At 48.4% G+C, this 19,647-nt stretch overlaps 1 protein-coding gene across 7 annotated transcripts in view; it reads left to right on the top strand.

Annotated features, from left to right (window-relative positions):
- Positions 1–8,340: 8,340 nt before the first annotated feature.
- HM13 (histocompatibility minor 13) overlaps positions 8,341–19,647 on the top strand; it is a 41,449-nt gene continuing 30,142 nt past the window's right edge. For 4 of the 7 annotated variants that reach the window (XR_006386141.1, XM_044263288.1, XM_044263286.1 and 1 more), the window contains exons 1-3: positions 8,341–8,621; positions 18,826–18,924; positions 19,282–19,410. Coding sequence is in view for 6 of the 7 variants with exons in the window: in XM_044263288.1 (XP_044119223.1) it covers positions 8,439–8,621; positions 18,826–18,924; positions 19,282–19,410 (411 nt within the window). In the remaining variant the exon portion in view is untranslated. The remainder of the gene's footprint in view (positions 8,622–18,825; positions 18,925–19,281; positions 19,411–19,647) is intronic. The other 3 variants (XM_044263289.1, XM_044263287.1, XM_044263285.1) reach the window with 1 other exon arrangement.

Here is a 19,647-nt window from a genome sequence, read left to right as displayed (position 1 = left end):
TTTGTCATCCAGTAGTTCAGTTTAGAAATTGAGGATTCAGTTTTTCCTCCTCCCTTACACCCCATCAGGGAGCCGTTCTGATTATATTTTCTAAATAAAATCCTAATTAAGAAATTTCCTGGGGCGCCTGGGTGTCTCAGTGTGTTAAAGCATCTGCCTTCAGCTCAGGTCATGGTCCCAGGGTCCTGGGATCGAGCCCCACCTGGAGCCCCACATGGGGCTCTCTGCTCTATGGGGAGCCTGCTTCCTCCTCTCTCTCTCTGCCTGCATCTCTGCCTACTTGTGATCTTTGTTAAATAAATAAGTAAAATCATTTTTAAAAAAGGAAGGAAGGAAGGTAGGTAGGTAGGTAGGAAGGAAGGAAGAAATTTCCTGAGTGTATCTTAATCACACCCACTTGTCTCCATCCCCACCAGCCCAGCCTAACCAAAGCCACTACCATCTCTTCTTTGGTCTATTTCTCTTATTCTGGGCAATCCATTTCCCACTCAGCAGCCAGAGCTCTCCTGTTATCCTCTGATTCCAAAATTCTTTCTCCCCAGTTGGTAGCCCGTCACTCCATTCAGTGTGGAGCTCATCGTGCCTGCTCTGGGTATTTTCCCCTCTCTCCACGTAGTGTCTCAGACTCAGGCCATTTCACTGGCTCCTCTCCTTCCTCCACTTGCTCCTTCATTTCTGCTTATCTCTTCCTCCCCATCCTGTTCATTTCTAAAGCAGAGCAAATTTGCCATTTCTGTTTCTTTTTTTTTTTTTTTAAGATTTTATTTATTTATTTGACAGAGAGAGATCACAGTAGGCAGAGAGGCAGGCAGAGAGAGGGGAAGGGAAGCAGGCCCCTGCTGAGCAGAGAGCCCGATGCGGGACTCGATCCCAGGACCCTGAGATCATGACCCGAGCCGAAGGCAGCGGCTTAACCCACTAAGCCACCCAGGGGCCCCACCATTTCTGTTTCTTCCACACGCTTGCCATCCAGGGTTCTTAGGTTCTCCCATTCAGATCACGCAGATTGTCCAGGTATCTTCCCACACTCAACATATACACCCTGCCCTCCCTAGAAAAGTACCAGTGCCAAGATGGTGACATTTGAACCCTGAGCACATTGTGATGTTTACATCCTGTGGCTCAACATTTCATCACTCCAACATGCTACAGCGTGGCTGGTGATTATGGAAATCCCCACTGACCCTCGACTCAAGATCATTGCATTGGAAGTCTCACCCACCCCAGAAGCCTTTTGACAGTGGAGCTGGACATCATGACCACGCTGAACCAAGAGGGTTTATGAATCCAGGAGCCTCTGGGTTCTGGAGGCAAATCGTTACCTGTTAAGTCAGCTCATGGGGGTGCCATTTGTAGCACACGGGTTTGCTGTGAAAGAGAATAAAGGCAGAGACAAACAGAGAGAAAATCCGGCAGCATAGATGCCCTGGTGGCTGAGGGTCACTGAGGTCACTCTGTCCCTGCAGGTCCCGTCCAGTTGTCCAGTGGTTTGGTTATTTACAACATCCTTGGAGTTCAAGAGCCTAACAGTCCCACCTTTGCCTAAAATGCTCTCCAGCTGGGCTTTCAGTTCTTGCAAACCATAGAACCTGACCCACTGTCAGAAGGACACTTGTCATTCCTTTTGTAAATCCATCCTCTGCCCCCAGCTCAACAAAGAACAAAGGGAACTCTGAAATGACAGTTTTTTCTTAAAGGCTTCAAATATCTTGTATTTTCTTTTCTTTTCTTTTTTTTTTTTTTTCTCTTTTTAGTAGGCTCCATGCCCAATGTGGGCTCGAACTCATGACCCAGAGATCAAGAGTTCCATGCTCCACCGACTGAGGCAGCCAGGTGACCCATGTATTTTATTTTGAATCTCAGAAGCAGAGGGATGAGTTCATTAGACTCATTCCTTCAGGGCAGACTATCTTCACCATTTTCTGGCAAAGCCCCTGTTTTGTTTTACTTATGTACATTTTGTCATCGTTGTTGTTGTTTAAAGTTTATTTCTTTTTAGTAATCTCTGCACCCAACGTGGGCCTCGAACTCATGCCCCCAAGATCAAAAGTCAATTCTCCTCCAACTGAGCCAGCCCCGGCTGTTTTAATCACCAGTTCCCACTCTCATTCCCATCCCTCTATAGGGAGCCATTCTAATGTGTTTGATGTATATTATTTAATATGTAAATATTCTTGTTAGATTTTCAATGTTGCTATGTGATCTGTACTTTCAACTTGTGTGAATCATCTCACACACTTCTTAATGCTCAGCTCCACATTTTAAAGTTCTATCATGTTGTTGAAAGTTAGGGGGATCATAAGGAAGGCATTTGGTGCCCCACCCACATCCCCCACCCGCATAGTGGCACAACCCCCAGATGTTGAGAGTGTTAGCTGAAAACCACTCACCATGGCCACCTTCTCAGGAGAACTGCCCTTGGTCACACAGGAGCCAACTATCCAGGACACCTCGCTCCTGGACCCCTAGACCGTGGCCAGTGACTGACAGGTACAGGGTACAGGAGGCCTAGCCTCAAAGCAGGAAAATTCTGTAGGGCAGTCGGTGCCCCAGAGCTCTCCTTGGGGTCAAAGTGAAAGGGGTCTCTAGGCAAGACCTGCTCCTCATTTAGCCTTGTATCTCCTGCTTTCCTTCATACCCTTCCTCCCAAGAGCACTCCCCCTCAGAATCACTTAAACAAGAATCCTCATCTCAGGCTCTGCTTCTCCTTGACCCATGAAAGTGACCATACATGATCATCCCACCCAGTACCCATGTGAGAGTACAAGGGATTCTATTAATCATCGGGCCAGGGCAAAGGTCATCTAGCATGGCCATCTTCCCCAAATGAGGAGGCAGCACCACCTCGCTGAGCATGCTCCGAGACAGTTGCTTCTCGGTGCTGCCAGCAACCCATCGCGTATATCCAGCACATCTTATCAATCCCTTCACCAGCGACACACACCTTGGTTTGCTCTAACTTCCTGCTACCAAGAAAAATAACAAACATTCCTGGAAATCCCTGGATATGTCCCCTAATCGACCTGCGCAAGAGTTTCTCTAGGATCGTGGAGCTGAAAGTAATTCACAGGAGCCGTTTGGGTCTCCAAAAAGATTTTCCCAAATGAGGATTCCAGTCCGAAAATAAGGAGGTATGGAGACACCAAAAAGTGTTTCTCCCTGTTTCTTTGACCTTAGTAAAATCCCTGGGGCACTCATGCCAGCTCCACCCTGCTAGAAATACAGGAGTTCCTTGGGGTTCCCTGACATTGGAACCCGACACCAAGCTGACATATGACTCAAGCTTGTGGGGTGAGAAAGTGAAGGTTGGGTGGAGAGAACAATATATTCACTCATTCACATACAAACACTAGCTGCGCACCTATAAAGAGGGCCCTGTGACTTCAGCAGGTAATAAGAACAGTAATCAGGCACACAGTTTTGTGACTTGCCTGCCCATTCTCTCATCTGGATCAAGAACATGGGACTACCTGGGCCCTGAGGCAGACATGGATCACCCACGAATAAGGAGCTTCTCCCGGTGCCTCAGTGGCTCAGCGGGTTAAAGCCTCTGCCTTCGGCTCAGGTCATGATTCCAGGGTCCTGGGATCGAGCCCCATGTTGGGCTCTCTGCTCAGTGGGGAGCCTGCTTCCTCCTCTCTCTTTCTCTGCCTGCCTCTCTGCCTACTTGTCACCTCTGTCTGTCAAATAAATAAATTAAATTTTTTAAAAAAACAAATAAATAAGGAGCTTCTCCTACACCAGCATTTCCAAAACCAAGTGTGCGTGTGGAGTTCCAGAAGGTCCTGGGTGGAGTGGAGATTCTGCATTGCTTCCAGGCTCCCAAAGGATGCTGTTGGGGGGGAGCTTGGGCACCACAGCTTGATTAGCAAGATCCTACAGTCACGATACAATGACACCCAAACAACCCGTATTCAAATTTCCCCATTCATCTGAAAACTTTCTTTACAGCCTATTTTAAAATGTTGTGACCCAAGATCCAATCACAGATGGTACTTTACACTTGTCTCCTTTCATCCGCAACAATCCCCATGGGGATTTTTTTTTTTTTTCTGAGGAGTTGACGTTTTTTTGAAGAGGCCGGCTAGTTGTCTTGTAGACTGTTCGACAGTCTGTTTTTTTTCTGACTTTTTTTTTTGATGTTCCTTCCTGAGTAGCTGTGGGTCAAACATGTTTGGCAAGAAGACCGCACAGATGACGTGTCCCGCACGTTGTAGCGCAGCTTGTCATTTTGTCCCAACCCATCCTTTCCTGTTTTGTCGCTCCATCATAAAGGAAACTTCTTCCTTTTGTAATTAGCAGGTAATCCGTGGCGTGACGCTCTAAGACTGTATGGCAGTTGTGTTCCTCAACCTTATAACAGTTTCAGCATCCGTTCATGATCTTTGCTTGTTATTTTCAGGAATAATTAAACATTTCATAGTATATGTAAGTGTGGGTGAGTATGTGTGTGAGCATATATGGGGAAAAGGTTGGAAAATCTGAAATCCATTCACAGTGACCGGATACAGGAACAAGTGAATAAGAGAGTGGGGACCCATCCTTCTCTGGAACAAGTATTTGGTAATTTAACTATCCCAGGCTCTAAACAAGCTCCATTCTTGACCTCAGTTCAGACATCCTCTGGGAAAGTAACCCCATATAGGAGGCTCCAGTAGTTAAAGCCACAGGACACCCACCTGCTGGCGATCTCATTCCTGTTTTCAAACAATATCAAGACAGGTCTGGGGAGGTGCCTGGGTGGCTGAGTGGGCTGAGTGGGCTAAGTGGGCTAAAGCCTCTGCCTTCAGCTCCAGTCATAATCCCAGGGTCCTGGGATCGAGCCCCACATCGGGCTCTCTGCTTGGCGGGGGTGGGGGCGGGGGCTGCTTCCCCCTCTCTCTCTGCCTTTCTCTCTGCCTACTTGTGATCTCTCTCTCTCTGTCAAGTAAATAAATAAAATCTTTAAAAAAAAAAAAGAAAGAAAAGAAAGAAAAAGGTCGGGGCATCTGGGTGGCTCAGTTGGTTGAGCAACCGCCTGCTTAGCAGAGGGTCTGCTTCTCCCCCTGCCCTTCCCCCTTTCATTCTCTCTCTCTCTCTCTCTCTCTCTCTCTCAAATAAAAAATAAAATCTTTTTAAAAAAAGATAACATGGGGCGCCTGGGTGGCTCAGTGGGTTAAGCCTTCAGCTCAGGTCATGATCCCAGGGTCCTGGGATAGAGCCCCGCGTCAGGCTCTCTGCTCTGCGGGGAGCCTGCTTCCTCCTCTCTCTCTCTCTGCCTGCCTCTCTGCCTACTCGCGATCTCTCTCTGTCAAATAAATAAATAAAATCTTTTTTTTAAAAAAAGATTTTATTTATTTATTTGACAGAGAGAGATCGCGAGTAGGCAGAGAGGCAGGCGGGGGCAGGGTGGGCAAGGAAGGCTCCCTCCCAGCAAAGAGCCCAATGTGGGACTCCGTCCCAGGACCCTGAGATCATGACATGAACCGAAGGCGAGACTTAACCCACTGAGCCACCCAGGTGCCCCATAGATAACATTTAAAAAAAAAAAAAAAAAGACGGGTCTGCTCCAAGCCAGAAATCCAAGCCCCCAGAGGATCTTTCTGAACTTGGGTCACGCCCTTAGTTCCCTGGGTCATTTTTACAATCTCCCACTCTACAATGTAAAGAGTAATGGCTGGATCTGCCCCAGAGCGAACTAAATCAAATGCTTAGCCTTGGGGGAAGCAGGACTATCTCCAGTTTCCAATCCTGTCCTCCCCAGTAAGGAGGCACAGAGCCATGAGGCTGGTTGCTGGGCGAATCCTGTGGCTTGAATTATTGATGGGTGAATTCATCAGGCACACTGCCTTCATCCATTCATTCCAGTCATGTCCAGCTTATTGAAAAACACAGGCTGAAGCTGGACACCATCTGCCCAGAACTAAGTTATTCTGATCCATACTCCTTAGCCTCCCATGTAGCTGGAATGTTGCAAAGAGCAAAGGCTTTGGAGTCCCACAGACCTGAGTTCAAGAGGCTCCTGTTCCACTTCTGGCTGTGTAACCTGGGCTGGCTAGTTTAGCTTACTTCTGTGAGGCTCAGTTTCCTCATCTGTAAAATGGGACCAGCATTACTAATGTTATGGAGATAAAACACACACACACACACCTATACACACATGAAGTTACTAGTTCAGTGTCTGGCATGTACTAGGAAAACAACTCTTTCTTTTTTTTTTTTTTTTTTAATGTAGGCTCCAGGGGCACCTGGGTGGCCCAGTGGGTTAAAGTGTCTGCCTTCGGCTCAGCTCATGATCCCAAGGTCCCGGGATCGAGCCCCACTTCGGGCTCTCTGCTCAGCAGGGAACCTGCTTCCTCCTCTCTCTCTGCCTGCTTCTCTGCCTACTTGTGATCTCTGTCTGTCAAATTAAAAAAAAAAAATGTAGGCTCCATGCCCAACATGGAGCTCAAAGTGGGGCTTGAACTCACAACCCTGAGATTGAGAGCTGAGCTGAGATTAAGAGTCAGACGCTTAACCAACTGAGCCATCCAGGTGACCCCGAACAACCTATTATTCAAACTCTTATAGTCTGGGACACCTGGGTGGCTCAGTCACTTAAGTGACTTGACTCTTGTTTTCGGCCAAGGTCATGATCCCAGGATTGTGAGACTGAACCACACATGGAGGCCTCCCTTGGCCTCCTTGTTGGATGTGGAACCCACTTAAGATGTTCTCTCTCAGGGCGCCTGGGTGGCTCAGATATTAGGCGCCTGGCTACAGCTCAGGTCATGATCATGTGGTCCTAGGATAGAGCCCCACATTGGTCTCCCTGCTCAGCAGGAAGCCTGCTTCTCCCTCTCCCATTCCCCCTGTCTGTGAGTGTTCCCCATCTCACTGTGTCTCTCTCCATCAAATAAATAAATAAAATCTTAAAAAAATAAAAAGGTGCTCTTCCCCCTCTCCCTCCATCCCTGCCCTCTAAAAACAAAAACAAAACAGAACTCTTGTAGTCTGACTCATCTTTGTCTGCTCTCACCATGACTCCCATGCTCCAACCCCACCTCACCGCCTGTCAAGCTTGGACCAGGACATGTGATTTTATAACATCTGTGTCATTTATCAACTCATTGTGTCTCAGCTCTAAATCCACTCTTTTTGCCTCTCTATTAATGGAGCTGGGCCTTCTAAGCAGTTCTCCTTTTCCAGCTCACATAGTTAAACTTTTTCACTACAGGGTACTTAAGGGACATTGGAGGGGGAATGGACCTTCCTTTCCAGGTTTCAGGTTGGCTTACTTCCTCAGTTCCTGGAGAGCATGATTTTTTTCTCCACTACTTGGCCCAAAATTTCTCCAGTGCCTGGTGTCTGCATGGTGCAAATTTCTCAGTTTGCCGGCCACATACTTCCTTCAGCTTGTAACTAGGGTAGCAGTTGCATAGCCAGGAGCCCCAGACAGCATGGGTCTGTGCCCAAATTCAGGTTACTCCTGCCCACACCTCCTCCTCAGCCCTACACACCTATACACTGGAAACTCCTCAGGACTTCCCATCTGCATAGCCAACCCCCTGATTTTTGTCCCCTGGCCCAAGCTAAATGCAGAAGTGAACTAGATTCCTAGAGAGGGAGGTCTGTCTGAATTTTTTTTTTTTTTTAATTTGACAGAGAGAGATCACAAGCAGGCAGAGGCAGGCAGAGAGAGAGGAGGAAGCAGGCTCCCTGCTGAGCAGAGAGCCCGATGCGGGACTCGATCCCAGGACCCTGAGATCATGACCTGAGCCGAAGGCAGCGGCTTAACCCACTGAGCCACCCAGGCGCCCCTGTCTGAATTATTTATGTCCATTAACATACTATAGAATACATAAGTACATACCAATATTCTACAGACTCCATATTTTTATTTATTTTCTTCATTTTATTGTTTTCCTAATCCCTTCCCCTACCACCGCACTAAAAGTGCAAGCCTCACGAGTATAGGGACGAACTTTTGCCTGTATTGTTCCTCTCTGCGTCCCCAGAGCCTGGGGCAGCGTCTGACATATAATGGGACACTCAAATATTTAAAGAGTCAAGGAACAATTAAATATCGGATGAATCATGCATGAATGAACAAATTCTGAGTTATCAGGATGAGGTCTTGTGGGGAGAGGAAAAGGCGATTGAGGAAGTCGTCTGGGACCGGGGTATGGGATCCTCAGGTCCCCCTCGGGATGGATGCCCCGCACAGCGGTCTCAGAGTTCCTTTCCGGACCCATCGCGAGTTGCTTAGCAACTGGTCGCCCGGCCCTCCTCTACCATTAGAGGGCGCGCGGGCGGGGAGACGTGAACGCGCACGCGTGCGCGGCGCGGACCGGCGAGGGCAGCACGTCACTTCCTGTTTCTTTAAGGGAACGTGGCTTTTCCCCGCAGCGCCCGTCTTAGCGTCTGCGTCTCCGCTGCGGCGGCCGGAGCTGGAGTCGGACCCCGAGCGCAGCGTCGCCATGGACTCGGCCCTCAGCGACCCGCACAACGGCAGCGCGGAGGGAGGCGGCGCAGCCAACGGCACGACGCGGCCGCCTTCCACGCCCGAGGGCATCGCGCTGGCCTACGGCAGCCTCCTGCTCATGGCGCTGCTGCCCATCTTCTTCGGTGCCCTGCGCTCGGTGCGCTGCGCCCGCGGCAAGGTAGGGTCGGAGGCAAAACCGCGCGCGCTTTCCATCTCCCACCTGGGACACGCCTGACACGGACCCTCCCTCCCGCCCTTGGCGGAACAGACCCCTCTTCTCCCCATACACTGACCCTTCACGGCATGGATCGCCACCGCTTCCCCATCCCGAGACCATATCCGGGAGCTGGCCCTGGGTGCCCCGGAATCTGACACCTCCCCTCACAGGGACCGGCTTCTGCCCCCGCTCGGACCCTGACACATCCCTGCCTCTGTCCGTCATGCTGCAAACACTGTCATCCTCACACCGGGATTCGGGCAGTGTATTATTCTGAGCCTGCTGGACCCAGCGAGGCCGGCCCCACCCTCTGCTCTGGCTGCTTATCCCATATGGGACACCTCTTCTTGGGTTCTGGGTCAACCCCCGTCTGTACCTGCTGGGGCGCTGGTCCTCACAACTGAGTGGTACAGTCAGTCCCCTGTCATTCCTCTATTCGGAACCCTGCCTCATCCACCCTAGGGCAAATTCTGGCATCCTGAAACTGTGACACCTGTCTAACTGGAATCTGTGACCCATAGTGTACTCTTCTAAAACCTCCAGATCAGGGACGCCTGGGTGGCGCAGTTGGTTAAATGACTGCCTCCGGCTCAGGGCGTGATCCTGGAGTCCCGGGATCGAGTCCCACATCAGGCTCCCAGCTCCATGGGGAGTCTGCTTCTCCCTCTGACCTTCTCCTCGCTCATGCTCTCTCTCACTGTCTCTCTCTCTCAAATAAATAAAATAAAATCTTAAAAAAAAAAATTAAAAAAAAAAAAAAAATAAATAAATAAAAAAAAAAAAAAAATAAAACCTCCAGATCAGGCCCTTGAGCCACCTCAAAAAAATTAAGCCAAGGATATAGCTGCAGCTCAGGCACCAGTTTTTGGCTTCACTTCTCAGACCAGTTTCACTCAACCAGCCCCTCAGAACCTGGCACCACAGTGCCTCTCTTTTTAACCAAGCATAGACCCCTTCTTTTGCTGGTTTGGTCTTCCTGAGTGGTAGACACTCCCAGTCTTGGACCTGTCCTAGCCTGAGCCCAGACCCTGTTCCTAACTCCTCACCCTGTTCCCACCCCCCAAACCCTAACCCTACCTTGAAGTAGCATTTCTCTCTGTGCTCCCTAAGACAGTCTCTCCACCAAATTGAGCTCACCTACTGAGCTGCTGTTGGGCTCCCTTATGAGACCAGGCCAGACCCATTCCTGATCGTTCTCAACATATGTCCCATTGGACACCTAGAAGGCACCATCATTTCCCCCTCTCTCCATCTTCTACCCTATTAAGCCTTCTCCAGCCCCTTGAACCGATTGCTTCTCACTTCCTGGCACCCTCTCCCCTCCTAATCTGTAGCTCCTCCCCCACCAAAACCTGAAGCTGAACCTAAGCGGAAGCTGTCTTACCCAAAGAGGGCAGGTCCGCAAGGCAGCTGCCACTTTTGAAACTGTTCAAGTGCGGGTTTTCAAACCATTACACAACTTGAGGTCTGCCACCTTCCTTACCCAAGATCAGAGAACTCTCTGTTGGGTCCTTCTTTGGGCAGACACAAAGGGAAATAGTCAGGGCTTAGATGGCTCTATTTGCCTTTCCATTCTGCCTCTTCTAAGCAGGGTTCAGGCGTCTGACTTTTACTTTCTGCTGAGATCGTGATCTCGATCTTGTGAGATTAAGCCCTGCGTCCATCTTTGCGACGAGGTTGGGGTTCTCTGCTTGGGGTTCTCTCCCTCTCTGCCCCTCCTGCTCATGCTTGTGCACTTTCTCTCTTCCTCTCTTTCGCTCTCAAATCTTTTTTTTTAAAGATTTTATTTATTTATTTGACACAGAGTGAGAGAGACGGAGAGGGAATACAAGCAGAGGAAACGGGAGAGGGAGAAACAGGCTTCCCGCAGAGCAGGGAGCCCGATGTGGGCCTCAATCCCAGGACCCTGTGATCATAACCTGAACCGAAGGCAGACGCTTAATGATTGAGCCACCCAGGTGCCCCTCAAATAAATAAATCTTTAAAGAAAAAAGACAGCTGAAGAGTTGGTCAAAGCTCTGGTGTGGTGGGAACAGAGGATGTGCATAGAAGAGAGCTCTCCATCCACCATGGCCTCTAGAATACCTTGCCCACCATCTCCTGCAGGCTGCGTGAAATTGCAGACAGCCAGACCCACCACCAATAACCAGGATGTTCTGAAATTTACAAAGCCTTCACCGTCTTTGGTTCTCCCAGCAACTGAATGTTACAGATGGAACCAGTTTTATTTTCCCTGTCTTATGGAGAAAGAAACTGAGAATCAAAGAAATGACTACTCTTGATCCCTCTGCCAATAAGGGGCAGAACTAGGTGTTGCTAAACCTAGTCCAAGGCTGTCCTTGATATATGTGCCTCTAAAGACCCACACAAGTGGCATTTGGGCCTGGGGGAAAAAAAGCCAGCAACTCCCTTTTTCTACCCTGAGTCATGTTTCCCAGTCATGTGGCAAGGAGAGAGAAAAGTTAGTGTGGGGGCCCAGGAGTTTTGATTTCCCACCAATGTTAGACCTTAAAGCCAGCTGAGAGAGGGCATGTGAGGACAGAATTATCTCTGGAGCCAAGTTGTCCATAACAGGCAGGGCAAATTGTGAAATCATGGAGAGAAGAAGGTGGAGCATCCAGGAGTGTGTTGGGAAGAAGTAGCCATGGGAGGAGCAGTCTTAGAGGGGTGCCCATCCCTCTCAGAGACCTGTGTTCCCAGAAGGGAGCAAATCCCAACCCAAGCAATAGCTGGGGATCAGATTACTTCAAAGGCCCTTGGCCTGTAACTCAGAGGAGCCCCTCAGCCAACTGGACTGGGCTTCTGCTCTGTGCCAGGCCCTGGGCTGGGTACCAGGGGTGCTGGGACAACAAATGCCAGGCCTTGTCTTCCCAGAGCTCAGTGCCCCACGGAGAAACAGATGTGTAAGCCGCCAACTAAACCGAATCCTGATACGCCTTCCAGAGGAGGCCGCAGCTGCCTTTGCAGAGACGGGCGAAAGTTCAGCAGGCAGAGCAGGAGAGAGGGAGGCATGGCTTTGCAGGGTGCATTCAGAGGGGCAGCGAGCAGTGCGATGAAAGCCCCCGGGGCAGGGCCCTGGAGTCCATAACAGAAAGATGTTCAGGCAGCCTGCAGCCTTTCTGCATGATAGAATCCTGAAGGCCACACAGTAGTTCATCTTCATAGCTACAAAATGACCACACACTTGTAAAAAAAAAAAAAATTCCAAGCCATGCAGAAGTATAAAGGAAAAGCCTCCTCAGTACCACTCCTTGACGGAACCTAGTTAGCTCTTTGGTGTGTAATCTTCCAGAACTTTTCTATGTATATATAAATGTGTGTGTGCCTGTGTATATACACAGATGTAAATTTATTTTTAGAGCAGTGGATTTTTATATTACATACTGCTCTGTAACTTGACATGGTTTTTTTGTTGTTATTTTTAACGCTGTGTCATGGTCATTTTCCTGTCCATATCTGCAGATCTGCCTCATTTTATGTCAGGGAGGGTAAGTAACACATGCCTGTGGTATAAAATTCCAGAGGTGCAGAGGGCATCGTGAAAGCCTCCGTCCCACCCAGCTACTCAGCTTCCCTCCCCAGAGGCACCCCCTGTTACCTGTTTCTTGGATATCCAAGAAGTTCTGTGCCTTTACAAATAAATAAGCATATGCTTTCTCTGCATTTTTGCAGTATAACTTAACATTTTGTTATAAGTCCACTTTTTGGCACCTGGCTCTTTTCACCAAGTATATGTTGGAGATCAGTATATCTGTGCGTACGGAGTGGTCATGTTCTTCGACAGCTCTGTGGGATCCAGCCTGTGTCCCACAATTTGTTTAGAGCACTGGTCTGAGTATGATTGCTGGACCAGCAGCAGCGGCCACAGCGTCACCTGGGAGCTGGTTCGAAATGCAGATTTTGAGTTAGAGACTCACTGTGGGCCGGGCAGTCTGTTTCACAAGCCCTCCTGACAGTTCTTCTGGGTGTTCATGTGAGAACCTCTGATTTAGAGTTCTCCACGGGTTGTTCAGATGAGTGTCCGTCTTTTGCTATGACAAGCCATGCTGAAATTCATCTCCTTATATGTTTGTTACGTCATACTTGTTTGTATTTGTAGGATTTTTTTTTTAATTGATTTGTGGGGTTAAGGGCCATGTGTATGTTTGATTTAGATGGATCTTACCAAATTACGCTCCCTAGAGGTTGTATAAGTTTATACGCCCACCAGCAGTGACCTCAGTTCCTGTGTGATGGCTGCGCAGCAGTCCAGTCCCAGGGCTTTCTGAGCCAGACTGGGGGATCCATTCAGGTCTAGGCTTCACAAAAGAGCTCCTGGTAGAGTCAGTGATGGGCGGGAGGGAGAACAGGAAGGAGGCTGGTGATGTGGTCACCGTGAAGACTGCAGTGGGGCACAGGATTTGGTTGGGGGGGGATGCCAGTTTGAGTTCTAGAAATGCTTAGGAAGCAGAGTGAGGTGAATGAGTGAATGTGGTGTAAAGAGGAGGAGACCCTGGGGTCTCCAGCTGGGGTGAAATGAACAGAATGGTCCACAAGTCCCAGATCATTTCGAGGACATGGCCTGGAAGCAGCACTCCCAGAGCTCGGGCTGAGCCAATGACTCGAAGCCGGGCATCTGTCTTCCCTTGATGCTTTTGCTTCCGCCCTGATAACTGAACATCCACAATGTCACTGGAAGCTAAATTTATTTTGGCTATTTGTGTCAGCTTCTCTCTCTCTCTCTCTCTCTCTCTCTCTCACACACACACACACACACACTCACACACTCTTTCTCTCTCACTAACTACGTTTTGTGTTTTGGGAGCTCTTGCATTTGCTTAAGAGCATCTGGCTTAAAAACCCACATCGAATTGGTAGAGAATCCTAACAACTTTTTATGTTTTTGTAACAACAAAGGTTAACTGTTTGGGGTGGGGGGGTGTTTGTGAGGGGAGGAGCAGAGCGAGAGAGAATCTTAAACAGGCTCCATGCCCAGTGCAGAGCCCTACATGGGGCTCCATCTCGTGGTCATGACCTGAGCCAAAATCAAGAGTCAGATGCTTAACCAACTGAGCCACCCAGGCACCCCAAAGGTTGATTGTTACATTGTCACAAGCTCCCTGAGAATCTTGTCACAACTTGCTAGCACAAATTTCCAGGTAGGAAAGGTAGAGGTCATCTAGGAAGTAGTGGCTAAGAGTTGGGACACTGGGGGGCACCTGGGTGGGTCTGTGGGTTAAAGCCTCTGTCTTCAGCTCAGGTCATGCATGATCTCAGGGTCCTGGGATCGAGCCCTGCATCAGGCTCTCTGCTCAGCGGGGAGCCTGCTTCCTCCTCTCTCTCTGCCTGACTCTCTGCCTACTTGTGATCTGTCTGTCAAATAAAGAAACAAAATCTTGGGGCGCCTGGGTGGCTCAGTGGGTTAAGCCGCTGCCTTCGGCTCAGGTCATGATCTCAGAGTCCTGGGATCGAGTCCCGCATCGGGCTCTCTGCTCAGCAGGGAGCCTGCTTCCCTCTCTCTCTCTCTGCCTGCCTCTCTGCCAACTTGTGATTTCTCTCTGTCAAATAAATAAATAAAATCTTAATTAAAAAAAAAAAAAGAAACAAAATCTTTAAAAAAAAAAAAGGGGGGGGGGGACACTGGAACCAGACTGCCTGTGTTTGGATCCAGGCTCCACCACTCACCAGCTGTGTGACCTTAAGCAAGTTACTTTACCTCCCTGAGCTTCAGTTTCCTCATCTGTAAAGGGGAGCTTTTAAAAATACCTGCTTCACAGAGTTTTTGTGAGGATGAAATCACATATAGCACCTAGAGCAGGGCTTCGCACATAAAACACTCTCCTAAGTGTTAACCTTTATTACTGTTACTGTCAGATTTCCAGTCTCACATTCTGACTCAGCATGGCAGCTTGGATATTTACACAGTCACCATAGAGGAGCCAGAGTCCTTTGTATAGTGGGATGTGTGTCCAACCTTGGCTTGTCATCAAGTAATTTTAAGCTTCTTTCCACCCAGGATACAGGGCTGAATTGAAAGGATTATGTGGAGGACACCTGGGTGGCTCATTCGGTTAAGCATCTTCCTTCGGCCCAGGTCATGATCCCAGGATCCTGGGGTTAAGTCCCACATCGGGCTCCCTGCTCAGTTGGGGAATCTGCTTCTCCCTCTGCCTGCTGCTCCTGCTTGTGCTTGCTCACTCTTTCTCTCTCTCTGACAAATGAATAAATAAAATCTTTTTCTTACAGATTTTATTTATTTATTTGTCAGACAGAGATCACAAGTAGGCCGAGAGAGGAAGGGAAACAGGCTCTCCGCTGAGCAAAGTCGATGTGGGGCTTGATCCCAGGACCCTGGGATCATGACCTGAGCTGAAGGCAGAGGTTTTAACCCACTAAGCCAGCCAGACGCCCCTAGATAAATAAAATCTTTTCAAAAAGCAGGGGGGGAAGGAAAGGAAGAAAGGAATATGTGGAAATGAGCCCTAACGCTCGTTTGTAGGTGAGACCAGAATCCCCTGTGCTCTGCAACTGCAGTTACCTCTGCCTCCTGTTTCCCTGACTTGTACACAAAGCAAATTCCTCAACTCTGTATATATTTGGCTCCTACACCCTACCAGAACCCATGCTTGACCTTCAAGGCTTTGCCTAAGTGCCATCTGCTTTCTTGTGATTCTTTATATATCACTACTACTACTACTACTACTTATAATAGTACAGAGTCTAGACAGCTCATGTGACAGCTCAAGGCACAATACTAAGTATTTCCAGTGCAAAATTCATAGAATCCGGGGCGCCTGGGTGGCTCAGTGGGTTAGGCCGCTGCCTTCGGCTCGGGTCATGATCTCGGGGTCCTGGGATCGAGTCCCGCATCGGGCTCTCTGCTCAGCGGGGAGCCTGCTTCCCTCTCTCTCTCTCTGCCTGCCTCTCTGCCTACTTGTGATTTCTGTCAAATAAATAAATAAAAATCTTTAAAAAAAAAAAATTCATAGAATCCTGGGGCACCTGAGTGACTCAGTTGGTTAAGTGTCTGCCCTAAGCTCAGGTCATGGTCTCAACATCCTGGGATCAAGCCCCGCATTGGACTCCCTCCTCAGTGTTGAGTCTGCTTCTCCCTCTCCCTCTCTCTCACCCTGGCTTGTGCACATATACGTTCTCTCTCTCTCTCAAACAAATAAATAAAAATCTTTAAAAAAAAAAAAAGAAAGTCATAGAATCCCGAAATTCACCATACAGCTGAGGAGATTGAGGCTCTGAGAGAGAGAAATAACATTGCTGGGCCCCACAGCTGGAAAGAGGCAGAGCTGGAAGTCACTTTCTGGCATCAGAGCCCTCTCCCATCCATTTGGCACTCAGGCTGGGTATCGCAGCAGTATATGTCTTGTTTTGTCACGTGTCACACTGTATCGTGGTGTTCTCTCTGCATGTCAGGGTCTTGGCCTGCCTGCCTGTGGACTCTGAGATGAATAACTGTCTAATTTACGTTTGGGCCTCTGCTCCTGCTAGAGGGACATACGTTGAACTTGTGGAGGTACACAGAGGGGTGGGGAAATTTTCCCCAGCCCCACAGCACCCTGTTGCCAAAAGCAGACACCCAGGGCTGGGGGAGATGGAGGGAGTCAGTACTGCTCACCCACCCCACCCCTTCCTCCCAGCAGAGCTGCCCCTGGGTACTCCAGAAAGGTGGTCTCCCTCCCCGCCACCTCAGTCAGGCACATGCTGGGGTTTGGGGAAATGCCTCCCCCCTCCCCCTCTCCCTGACAGTCCCAGCTCCTCATACACAGTTACAGCACTTTATACTTTGCCAGGCTGTTGTGCATCCCATATCTCATTTAGTTGAAATCTCTCGGCCCTTTTAGAGGTAAATGAAGCTAGAGACTATGATCCTATTTGACAGAGGAGTAAACTGAGACTCTGAGAGGAAAGGATGTGCCTCAGTCACCCAGCAAGCCGTTTACTAGAGCACTGAATGCCTTTATCATACTTTATGTGTATTGTTTGCATGCGTGTGAATTCTGTCTGTAGGAAAAATTCCCTGAAGTGGAAGTGCTTGGTCAAAGGTGTATGCACTTGTGATTTTGACAGATACTGACAGTGTGCTCTCTGCAGGAACCGATTTTACCCTCCTGAAGGTACCAAGGGTCAGCACCTATTTCCCTGTAGCCTCAACAGCTCAGTCTGTTACCCAGTGGGGACTTCCGCCATTCTGACAGATGAAAACTGGAATCTCAGTGCACTTCACTTCGAGCTTCTCTTATTAAGAGTGAGGGTGGAAAGAAAGAAAGAAAAAAAAAAGAGTGAGGAATAAGAACTTTTTGTGGTTCCTGCTCTGTGAACCTTCTCGGTGCCCTTGGGCACATGTAAATTGCAGTTTGGTGCATCTGCTGAGTTGCCCTCCCCAAAAGGCTAACCATTTTGCACTATAACCAACAGTGTATGCACATCCCTGCTCCATTTCGAGGCCATTGCATGGGCTTACTGCTCTCTGCCCTGTCTCCTTCCCTTTCTGCATTTTTCCTTCCTTTGTTGGGCAGAAGGTCTGCCTGACCCGAAATCTGCCCTCTCCAGGCACCTTCCCCTTGAGCATGTTTTGTCCTGTTGGTTTTTAAGAGGCAGCCGTGAGCCAAAAAAATTAATGAGACTCTGCAGCTGAACATGATCCCTTGTCCCCAGGGTGCTGGTGCCTTATTCACCGGATAGACATGGTGATGGTGGAATCTTAGGCATTGAGATGAGCCTGCGGAGAGAGAACTTGACTTTGACTTGAGCAGAAGTCTCATCTGTCATTACTAAGACCTCTGGTAGCTAGGATATAAAGTGGAATAGACATACAAAGTGCAGGGAGAATTGCAGTGGGAGAGGAGGCTTAGCCAGTGGGAAATCTGGAAATGCTTCATGGCAGTGACATTGGCAAGGTCCTTGATGACTGAGGATTCTGCTTAGCTGAGAGGGCATGGAGAGAGAGCATGATGGTCTTGAAAGCTTTCAACTTTGTGTTTTTTAGTATAAATTTAAACCAGAATTATACTGCCACTGGTGGATTCTCATTAGAAAGTTTTCTGGTGGGTGCCTGGGTGGCTCAGTCGGTTAAGCGTCTGCCTTTGGCTCAGGTCATGATCTCGGGGTCCTGGGATTGAGGCCCACATCGGGCTGTCTGCTCAGCAGGGAGCCTGCTTCCCCCTCTCTCTCTGCCTGCCTCTCTACCTACTTGTGATTTCTCTCTGTCAAATAAATAAATAAAATCTTTAAAAAAGGAAGAAAGTAAGTAAGTTTTCTGGGAGGGGCAGTTTTTTTTTCAGTTAAGTGTCTGTCTTCGGCTCAGGTAATGATCACGGGGTCCTGGGATCGAGCCCCGCATCGGGCTCCCTGCTTGGCAGGAAGCCTGCTTCTCCCTCTCCCACTCCCCCTGCTTGTGTTCCCTCTCTCGCTGTGTCTCTCTGTCAAATAAACAAATAAAATCCTTAAAAAAAAAAAAGTTTTCTGGCTGGAATTCTATGAAGTTGATAAAATCCCTATTCTGTGCTGTTGCTCCACTCCCATTTTTTTCCTTCTTTAAAGTACTGAAATTATTTTGACTACATCCAGGTTTTTTCATGTAAATATTTATCCTCTGTTGTGTCTTTACCCAAAGCACATTGTCGCCAACAGTAGCATCTGCCATTGTGGATTTAATTGTGGCTTTTACTCTTACCAGATTCAGTTTCCCCAGTCAAATTTCTTAAGTGTAAGTTTTGTCAAGATTTGCTTCTCCTTGCAGTTGGCGTCTGCCTGTGTACAGTTTCAGTTGCTGTCAGTTTTATCAGTTGTTGGGTTGTTTCTACTCAGACCTATTGAATAACAAATTCATCGTGTTTACCTGGTAGCTAATCCATAAGGAAACCGGCAATAGTTCTCATGAGGTCTAGGACTGCTCTGTTGTCACAGTATCCAGGGTTTTCTCTCAATTATTTCATGCCATAACTGCCTCTGCCATCACTCTTGTCCCCAGATATGCCACACGTGCCCTGCTGGGGCCCAGATGGCCCTCGTGCAAAATGGCAGGGTGAGGTATCTTGCCCCAGGGTGGGCAGAGGGAACCGCATTGCCAAAGCCTGGGGTCGGAAAGATGTGGTGGGAAGGTGAATGAGCCGCAGCCCCAGAGGCCACAACTGCACCCCCGACTCACAGGCACCTTTCTTGACTGCTCTAGAACGCCTCGGACATGCCGGAGACTATCACCAGCCGGGACGCCGCCCGCTTCCCCATCATCGCCAGCTGCACGCTCTTGGGGCTCTATCTCTTTTTCAAAGTAAGTCCTTTACCACCCGTTGTGTTATTTGGTTTAAATAACTCTGTTTTGTTTTGTTTTTCCCATCACAGGAGATATGCATGTTCATTTGTAGAAAATAAAGAAACCAGGGGGAAAAAAAAGTCCTGGTAATTCACCTCTAGACCAACTGCCAACACAGAGATAACCACCGATGGCGTTTAGGACTCTTTCCCATAGTCATTATTTCTTTTCTCTGTGTGGCTTTTTTGTTTTGTTTTCATGATACCATTTTGGTTTGCACTGTACTGTTTATGCTGGGACGGGGTATAGCTTGTGTCTCCAATGCGCCTCTACCATACTAATTGCCTTTTTTTTTTTTTTCTTTAATTTACCGAGGTTTATTTTCCCAATAAAAGTTACACAGGCTCAGTGTTGAAAACGTGGAAAACACAGAAAAGTAAAAAGGGGAAAACAGCAGTCATCCAAAACCCCACTACCAGAGACAATCACAGATTCCCTTTGGAGGTGTGTCCTTGCGCTGTTCTCCCGGTGCATGGTTTCTCCGTAGCTGTGGCCACGTGGCGTACTCAGTTTTGTAGCTGCTGCTTTCACTCCCCATTAATAACATCATAAGCATTCTCTCATGTTAACTGCAAACTCTTCTGAAGCTTTTCTTTTCTTCTTCTTCTTCTTTTTTTTTTTTTTTTTGACTATAACACATACTATTTTCTGATTATGGAAGTAAGATATGCAGAAAACTTT

The sequence above is a fragment of the Neovison vison genome, chromosome 8 (assembly GCF_020171115.1).
Source record: "Neovison vison isolate M4711 chromosome 8, ASM_NN_V1, whole genome shotgun sequence".
In the NCBI taxonomy this organism is placed as follows: Eukaryota; Metazoa; Chordata; class Mammalia; order Carnivora; family Mustelidae; genus Neogale; species Neogale vison.
Note: the sequence above shows the minus strand (reverse complement) of the source record. Positions and strands in the feature narration are given on the sequence as shown.